The 10,000-nt window shown below is 42.7% G+C and overlaps 1 protein-coding gene and 1 long non-coding RNA gene across 4 annotated transcripts in view; one reads left to right on the top strand and one right to left on the bottom strand.

Moving 5' to 3' along the window:
• Positions 1–10,000, bottom strand: part of vps54 (VPS54 subunit of GARP complex) — a 48,314-nt gene that overhangs the window by 26,651 nt on the left and 11,663 nt on the right. For 2 of the 3 annotated variants that reach the window (XM_031302677.2, XM_031302678.2), the window contains exons 4-9: positions 8,418–8,502; positions 7,499–7,533; positions 7,259–7,390; positions 6,685–7,070; positions 5,348–5,474; positions 3,508–3,537 (exon numbers count right to left, since the gene is read on the bottom strand). In XM_031302677.2, the coding sequence (XP_031158537.2) occupies positions 3,508–3,537; positions 5,348–5,474; positions 6,685–7,070; positions 7,259–7,390; positions 7,499–7,533; positions 8,418–8,502 (795 nt within the window). The remainder of the gene's footprint in view (positions 1–3,507; positions 3,538–5,347; positions 5,475–6,684; positions 7,071–7,258; positions 7,391–7,498; positions 7,534–8,417; positions 8,503–10,000) is intronic. The other variant, XM_031302679.2, reaches the window with a different exon arrangement.
• LOC116052178 lies at positions 1,671–1,891 on the top strand. The gene is made up of 2 exons (XR_004105518.2): positions 1,671–1,725; positions 1,794–1,891. It is a non-coding gene; the product is annotated as an uncharacterized LOC116052178 (long non-coding RNA).

The following is a 10,000-nucleotide window of genomic DNA, read 5'->3' as shown; positions in this document are numbered from 1 at the left end:
ACACACACACAGAGACACACACACAGAGACACACACACAGAGACACAGACACAGACACACATACAGAGACACAGACACACACACACAGAGACACAAACAGAGACACACACACAGAGACACAAACAGACACACACACACAGAGACACAAACAGAGACACACACACAGAGACACAAACAGAGACACACACACAGAGACACAGACACAGACACACACACACACAGAGACACAAACAGAGACACACACACAGAGACACACACACACACACACAGAGACACAGACACAGACACACACACACAGAGACACACACACAGAGACACACACACACACACACACACACACACACACACACACACACACACACAGAGACACAGACACACACACACAGAGACACACACACACACACACACACACACACACACACAGACACACACACACACAGAGACACACACACACAGAGACACAGACACACACACACACACACACACACACACAGACACACACACAGAGACACAGACACACACACACACACACAGAGACACAAACAGAGACACACACACACACACACACACACACAGAGACACACACACACACACACACACACACACACACACACACACAGAGACAGACACACACAAACACAGACACACACACACAGAGACACAAACAGAGACACACACACAGAGACACACACACACACAGAGACAGACACACACACACACACACACACACAGAGACAGACACACACACACACACACACAGAGACACAGACACACACACACACACACACAGAGACACACACACACACACACACACACACACACAGACACACACACACACACACACACACACACAGAGACACAGACACACACACACAGAGACACAGACACACACACACAGAGACACACACACACACACACACACACACACACACACACACACACACACACACACACACACACACACACACACACAGAGACACACACACACACACACACAGAGACAGACACACACAAACACACACACAGAGACACACACACACAGAGACACACACACACACATATATAGACACACACACAGACAGACAGACAGACAGAAACACACACACACACAGATACAGACACAGAGACACAGAGACAGACACACACACACACACAGAGACACAGACACACACACAAACACAGAGACACAGACACACACATATACACACACACAGAGACACACACATGCATACAGACACACAGAGAGAGACACACACACACACTAAAATAAGAACTGAGTCCTCTAAAGTGCAGATTATAAATGTATGTGAATCAAACTCGACAGGCGGCAGCGTTTCACTCAATTTGATATAAATTATGATTTCTTCCACAAGCTGAAACAAACAAACATACGTAAGCAACAAAACCAGAATTAATAATTTAATCTTTAGTTCGGGCTCAACTAATCATCACATAAAACGGTTGAAGCCAAAATAGAAATCTCGATTATTTTCTTAACGGTGAGAGCAGTTCAAAGTACGTATTACAGCTACGGTAGCCTTCACGGTTCAGAAAGACAGTCTCTTGCTCTTTTCAAGAAGACTCCTGTTCCTGAAATTTGGATTTTGAATACGTGTGGTCCTCCATTTTCCTTCTTCAAACTTGCCGGGGCCGGGAAGCTACGATATCCGTTAGCAGCATTAGCAGCAGCTGTGAGTTTATCATGTGACGGAGAAAACGTGAAAGGTGGAGCAGTATGTCCTGTATGTCCCTTACACACACACACACACACACACACGCACACACACACAAAGGCGGAGCAGTATGTCCTGTATGTCCCTTACCAGCTAATGTATTTCTAGATGGAGCATTAATATGGAGAGTCTACCCCAGTTCATGCGAACGCAAATGTAAAATTTCAAGCCAATAGGAATACTTGGAATTGATGGTGGTGGTAAATATTCATGAAAAAGGACAAGTTTTTGAACAGGCAACACAGATTTTGAGAATGAACAACTTAAAAACGTTGTTTGATGTCTAACGTAAAACTATTATTACACTGGAAGGAACACTCACGGACGAAGTCGTACTTGTTGGACTAATACGGCCACCGTAGGAGTTATAACGCGCTCAGAATGGGAGGGGCTAGAAAGTAAAATTCAGTCGGTTGTCAAATACAATTTCACCGCTAGACGGGAGAAATTCTTACACAATGTAGCTTTAACAGAGAGAAGATAGTCAAACAGGATTTGGTTTAATACAACAATATTAAAATCCTTACCTTATCACTAAATTATTCGATTACAAATAAATATTCATATATAGCTAATTAAAAAAACTATAACCGCCAAGCCAGAACTCAAAGATTATTGTTCAGAATGATTCAAAGCAAAAGACATTTAAATTGTTTTGACGTTGTTTCTTTAACCTGCTCGGAGGCCAGATGGATTAGAGAGGTCTAACTAATGTTTAAAACAAACGGAAGAGAAAGTTGTTTCAACTGACAGCCTCTGAATCAGCCGTTACCAGCAGTTAACTCCACCCGTCTAGCACTCCGAGCACAACAAAACAAACGCATATCTCCAGAGATTAAGATTTGATCGACCACTGACCCGCACCGCGACAAGTCAGCATGATTTCACCAGCAGGCGCGATTCAGATGTGATATGTGTGTGATGTGTGTGTGTGTGTGTGTGTGTGTATATGTCTGTGTGTCTGTCTGTCTGTGTGTGCAGTGTGTGTGTGACTGTGCTGTGTGTGTGTGTGTGTGTGTGTGTGTGTGTGTGTGTGTGACTGTGCTGTGTGTGTGTGTGTGTGTGTGTGTGTGAGTGAGTGAGTGAGTGAGTGAGTGAGTGAGAGAGAGAGTGTGTGTGAGTGAGAGAGAGAGAGAGAGAGAGAGAGTGTGTGTGTGTGTGTGTGTGTGTATGTGCAGTGTGTGTGTTTGTGTATGTCTGTGTGTCTGTCTGTCTCTGTGTGTGTGTGTGTATGTGAGTGAGTGAGTGAGTGAGTGAGTGAGAGTGCGTGTGTGTGTGTGTGTGTGTGTGTGTGTGTATGGGCAGTGTGTGTGTTTGTGTATATGTCTGTCTGTCTGTCTGTCTGTCTGTCTGTCTGTCTGTCTGTGTGTGTGTGTGTGTGTGTCTCCGTCTGTCTGTCTGTGCAGTGTGTGTGTGTATGTGTGACTGTGCAGTGTGAGTGAGTGAGTGAGTGTGAGAGTGAGAGAGAGTGTGTGTGTGTGTGTGTGTGTGTGTGTGTGTGTGTGTGTGTGTGTGTGTGTGTGTGCAGTGTGTGTGTGTGTGTGTGTGTGTGTGTGTGTGTGTGTGTGTGTGTGTGTGCAGTGTGTGTGTGTGTGTGTGTGTGTGTGTGTGTGTGTGCAGTGTGTGTGTGTGTGTGTGTGTGTGTGTGTGTGTGTGTGTGTGTGTGTGTGCAGTGTGTGTGTGTGTGTGTGTGTGTGTGTGTGTGTGTGTGTGTGCAGTGTGTGTGTGTGTGTGTGTGTGTGTGTGTGTGAGAGAGAGTGTGTGTGTGTCCCACCTTCTGTGAGGCAGCGTTTGGGTTGTGGACCTGTGATGGGCACAGTATCCGTTAAATACAAATCCGTGCCGTAAAGTGTCCCAAAAAGCAAATGTGACTGAAAAAAAATCCTCACTTCTCCTCCTCAGCCAAACGGTTGAAACCGCTTTTAAAAATTTCTACAGATGTGTGCTGAGGAAAGCCTGGAAAACTCTTCCACCAAAAGGAAATTAAAAAAATTCAGTTGTGGGCACAAATGGGTTAACTTTCCCAGGATTACAAATCCCAAATTCCTCCTCCTTTAGGAGTAACTTCTCTACACTGTGTTCCAAATTATTATGCAAATGATATTTTACACTGATTTTCCTAAATAGTCGATGCAAATGATATATATATTAGGGCTGTCAATCGATTAAAAAAATGAATCTAATTAATTACATACTCTGTAATTTATTAATCGAAATTAATCGCATACATAATTAACGGTGCCTGATCAGATATTTTTTAAGAAAGTAAAAAAAGTAAAGAAAAAAAAAGGGTACTAAACAACAGTTGGTGACATTAAAGAACGGCTTGTTTATTGCTAAGGCCATATGGTCAAAATTAAATGATTTAATAATAATGTATAACAATAACTTATTTCACTAGTAAATTGCTGTTGAACGACAAAAACAAAAGGACATTTACAATAACTTCAAATGCACCACGAAGCTGTAGTTTACCAGTTTCATTGAACGCACCGTCTGTGTTTTTCCGACGGCTAACACACAGTCAAACTTTACACCGTTTAGCGTTAGCTGTCAGCATTTTAACCATTTTTAATCCAGCTACTAGCTAGCGGTAGGCTAACGTTAGCTGCTGTCGAGTATAGTGTTAACTAACTAACGGTAGGCTAACGTTAGCTGCTGTCGAGTATAGTGTTAACTAGCTAGCGGTAAGCTAACGTTAGCTGCTGTCGAGTATAGTGTTAACTAGCTAGCGGTAAGCTAACGTTAGCTGCTGTCGAGTATAGTGTTAACTAGCTAGCGGTAGGCTAACGTTAGCTGCTGTCGAGTATAGTGTTAACTAGCTAGCGGTAGGCTAACGTTAGCTGCTGTCGAGTATAGTGTTAACTAGCTAGCGGTAGGCTAACGTTAGCTGCTGTCCGGGTCAAACGTCAATATGGAATGGATTAATCTACGTTATTTTTTTTAACGCAGTATTTTTTCTCAGATTAATTAATCGAAATTAACACGTTATTTTGACAGCCCTAATATATATATATATATATATATATATATATATATATATATATATATATATATAAAATTTTTAAGTCACCAACCGTTGGGGTATAAGTCGAATTTCATTGAACAGCATTTTATAGGTTGTACAGAACTGAAAATGGTCATTTGCTGAATTTGCAGCATTAGGAGGTCATATTTACTGAAATCAAAAGCGATTTCAATCAAACATCTTAACAGGGCAAGAAAATCAGGAAATTCAGTGTATAATATAATTTGCATAATAATTTGGAACACAGTGTAAATCTCTTCGATAAAGATACCTTTGCAACCCCTATATTTAGGTTTCTTTTCTACATCGTGTAGTACTTTCATTTTCTGCATTTCTTAGTTTGATGTTTCTGTCATCAAATCCTTCTCCACACTGATTGATTTTAAATTAATCACACCCTCTATGTTACGTGAAATAACTCCCCTCACATGATTTCTTTTACCTGTTTTTACCTTAAAAATCTATTATTACATTTAGGATAAGTTCCAGATGTATCGTTCCCATCTGGAATTGGGGTAAATACTGTGTGGAGAGGTCACAAAATGAATAAATGCTTTGTGGGGTGATGGGAGGAGTTTGTTCAGACCTTCTCGAGGACCAGGGGCTCGTCCTTCAGGCTGCGGTTCAGGTCGCTGCGGGCGTACATGCTGAAATCTTCCACCATCATCTTATCAATCAGCTTCTCCAGCTCGCACAGCTGGGAGCCCAGATGTCTGAGGGGTGGGCACAAGTACAGTAAGTAAGTAAATAAGTTAGTAAGACAGCCTGTAAGTAAGTGAGTGTATATGTCAGCTGATAAGTAACATTATACCATGGTCTGGGTGAATCCTCGATTCTGATTGGCTGCAGGGTGTCCATAAAAAAGTGATGTAGGACACCTATTAAAGGAGTTCTGGTGAAACTGACTGTTTACTGTTCTAAATGAACGCGCTACAACAAAAAGGAAATGTGAATGTTATTTTTAACACTGTGAGGTGCTTCAGTGCATCGTCCTCTGAACACCACAGGATGGCGCTAACACACACTCTGCTCATGAGTATTGGAACCCCTGCTAAAAATCTTTTGGAAATTGATCTTAATGCTTAATTTAAAAAAAAAAAAAAAAATGAGGAAAAATCCAACCTTTGAGAACACCAATTATCTTTGTGACTAAATAATGTATCGTAAATAAATAAATGTTCTTCCTTAAAATACAGGGGGCATAAGTCAGTACACCCCTATGTTAAATTCCCATAGAGGCAGGCAGACTTTTATTTTGAAAGGCCAGTTATTTCATGGATCCAGGATACTATGCATCCTGATAAAGTTCCCTTGGCCCCCACATCATCACATACCCTTCACCATACCCCCACATCATCACATACCCTTCATCATACCCCACATCATCACATACCCTTCACCATACCCCCACATCATCACATACCCTTCACCATACCCCCACATCATCACATACCCTTCACCATACCCCCACATCATCACATACCCTTCACCATACCCCCACATCATCACATACCCTTCACCATACCCCCACATCATCACATACCCTTCACCATACCCCCACATCATCACATACCCTTCACCATACCCCACATCATCACATACCCTTCACCATACCCCACATCATCACATACCCTTCACCATACCCCCACATCATCACATACCCTTCACCATACCTAGAGATTGGCATGGGGTACTTTCCATAAAATCATCTCTCAATGCAAATCAAACCAGCTATTAGGCTAACTGAAATACAACCATGCCAACCTCTAGGTATGGTGAAGGGTATGTGATGATGTGGGGTATGGTGAAGGGTATGTGATGATGTGGGGGTATGGTGAAGGGTATGTGATGATGTGGGGTATGGTTAATTCTGACTCCCCTGCTCCTGCTCCTGCTCCTGCTCCTCCTCCTCCTCCTCCTCACCTGAAGCTGTGGATTCCCTGCAGCTCCTGCTGCAGCACCTCCTTGGTGGTGGAGATGAGCTCCAGCGCTCCGACGAACTCGGAGGTGGAGAGCAGCAGCTGCACCGTCGGCTGCGTCTGATGCACCGCCGCCATCAGCTTCAGCTTGTTGTGCAGCTTCACGCAGTTGTTGCGCGTCAGGGCGGTGCGGACGGCCCGCAGAGGCCCCTGGCACATGACGCGGTCGATGGCGGCGGTGCGGCCCCTCAGGACGGCCACGGCCCGCTGCGTCTCTTCCAGCCGGTCCTGCAGCTCGTGCTGCGAGGACATGGCGTGGAAAAACGCCTCGGAGCGCAGTGAGATCTGCCGGGCGATGCTCACTTCCACCACGTCCAGGTAGTGACTCAGCTGGAGGCAGAGACCCAGAGGTTACAGTTTAGATTACATTTCTAAGAAAAGCCTGTGATGTGTACGGATATATATATATATATATATATATATATATATATATATATATATATATATATATATATATTCGTTGACAGCCCTGGAGATGTGTGATGTGTGTTTTGTGCAGAGCGGATGAGTGCGTTCACCTTCTCCTGCAGCAGTTTGGACGAGGCCACGTCTCTGCTGCTCTTCCCCCCGGCGCTGTTGAAGTGCGACCAGGGCAACACGGCGTTGAAGGTGGCCGGGTCCTCCAGAGCAAAGTCAGGCTTCATGAAGATCTGCACGTTTAAAAACACAAGAAGTACTTAAAGAGAGTTACAGAGCAAAAGCTTCAGTTTCTACGACTCCGAGCCAATAAAAACAGAGAATAAAAGTAGACTTGGTACCTTCGGGACTTGTTCCAACTCAGCTCGGGATTTGTCTTAAAAAAACAGGAAAAGCTCTGAATCAGTCACTTGTTATTGTCCAAATAGTCAGCTGTGTTTAAAGTCATTTTACATTCTGAACTACAAAATATTTTGATGCATCAGTAAAAACTCATTGGGGTTGTTTTCTTTTTTTGAAGCGACGTCACAATATTCCTTGGATTGCAATCTACAAAAGTACCGTAATAATAATAATAATAATAATAATAATAATAATAACAACAATAATAATATTAAAAAAGAACGAGTAACTCAACAAGTAATCGTGTTAAATAATCGTGATTTCAATATTGACCAAAATAATAGCCCTAGTTTGCTCGTCAGGTCACATATTAAAATTTCAGGCATGTCCAGCGTGTGTGTGTGTGTGTGTGTGTGTGTGTGTGTGTGTCTCTGTGTGTGCGCGCATGTCTGTGTGTGCGCGCATGTCTGTGTGTGTGTGTGTGTGTGTGTGCGCATGTCTGTGTGTGTGTGTCTGTGTGCATGTCTGTGTGTGCGTGCGCGTGTGTGTGCGTCTGTGTTAGCGCGTGCGTGTCTCTGTGTGTGCCTCTGTGTGTGTGTGTGTGTATGTGTGTGTGTTAGTGCGTGCGTGTCTCTGTGTGTCTGTGTGTGTGTGTGTGTTTGTGTGTCTGTGTGCGTGTCTCTGTGTGTCTGTGTGTGTGCCTGTGTGTGTGTGTGTGTGTGTCTGTGTCTCTGTGTGTGCGTGTCTCTGTGTGTGTGTGTCTGTGTGTGTGTGTGTGTCTCTGTGTGTGCGTGTCTCTGTGTGTGTGTGTCTGTGTGTGTGTGTGTGTCTGTGTGCGTTTGTGCGTGTCTGAAGGCAATGCGTGCTTCCACTGGTCGTTTTATGGACCAGCAGCAGCAGCTGTTTAATAATTCATACCATGATTGGTGGTGATACTGGAGACGGCGTCCACGTCGTCTTTGTTGGGACAGATCGTCTTGCAGCGTTCATGGATTCTTTCCCTCTGATAATAAAAACACAGAAAGACAAAAAGATTCAGCCGTTTTTGGTTTAAACTCGACTCGAAAAGCCACACTAACGGCACGTTCAGACCAAGAGCCATTCAAGACTCCATGTGCAATAACTCGGCTTAATTTGCACGTCTAATGTACAATTTTCAGAGATTGCTCCTGTGGTGTTGTGCAAAATTGTGTTTTATACTTTACGTAGAGGAAACATTTTTGTACATGACTTTGTATTGTAGTCTTTTTGTTTATTTGTACGTTGTTTGTATGTTGTTGTTTTTTTTATCTTGCACTCCTGACTGCAGATCAAGTTTCCCATTTGGTATAATAAGGTGTTTGGTGTTTTACAGCGTCGGACTATTTGATCCGTAGAACACAGTCCCCCCCGCCCCCCTCTCTCTCTGTCTCTCGGTTACACACACACACACACACACACACACACACACACACGGTGTGAAAAAAAAAAAAAAAAAAGAACCAAAAAAAAAAAATCACACTGATCATAAAAAAATTAAGTTAAAAAAGAAAGTTATGTTGAGTATAAAAACTCTTGTTCATTACATTTTACTTCATAATTGCAACCTCATGTGTTGTATTCATTGTTCTTGTTCTGTATATAGTTTGTTTGTTATCGTGATCTGAAGCTCAGTGCTGATGCTGCCATGTAAATAGTTTTCTAATCAGCAACAAATATAACAATTTCTGATCAACCCATATCAATTGCATGCTTAAAATAACATACCGGTTAAAGCCCCGCCTATTTCAAGACAACCCGACCCACTTCCGGGTTAAATCCCGCCCACTTCCGGGTTAGGCCCCGCCCAGTCCGAGTACAGATACAGATCATTCATATGGTTAACAGATACAGATAATGCTGTACTCGCTCATCCCTAGTTAAAATCTTTTTAAAATGACATGGTCTTGTTACACCCTTGTGTTATCACTTCTTTTATTAAAAAAAATAAATAAAAAATGCCAGCATGCGATTAAAAAAAATTCATCGCATCGGCCCTTAATCGCATCGCTGACAGCCCTAATAAAAACCAAAAGACAAAACTTCCAAAGGCCACAGATCCTGTGAGAATGAGAACAATAAACCAGCACACAACAACAAGTCATAAGGAAGCATCAGAGGAACATTTGACAACCGTTCTTTTGTCTTGAGGAGGAAATGAACACGATTTCTAAGAAGTGGACAGCTCTTACAGGAACAGAAAGAAGTCGGTTCAATGTGACAAAGTCTGTTCACACCTCAGCCTGGAAGTGAAACCATGTGGGCCTATCTGGGGATTTTTATAACCAATTTCTAAACTTCTTATATCATTTTACAGCTATATGGAAGTGAATATAAAGCCAAGTGAGAGTACAAAAGGAATTAAAAGCTGCTGTTTGAGCAAACTAACAAAACTTAGTGAACCTTTAAACAAGAAAAATGAGAAAAGGTTAAACAAACTGCTCCTTACCTGGATGTCTGTCAAGTGGAGAAACACGACATTA

This window comes from Sander lucioperca, chromosome 4 (genome assembly GCF_008315115.2).
Source record: "Sander lucioperca isolate FBNREF2018 chromosome 4, SLUC_FBN_1.2, whole genome shotgun sequence".
In the NCBI taxonomy this organism is placed as follows: Eukaryota; Metazoa; Chordata; class Actinopteri; order Perciformes; family Percidae; genus Sander; species Sander lucioperca.
Note: the sequence above shows the minus strand (reverse complement) of the source record. Positions and strands in the feature narration are given on the sequence as shown.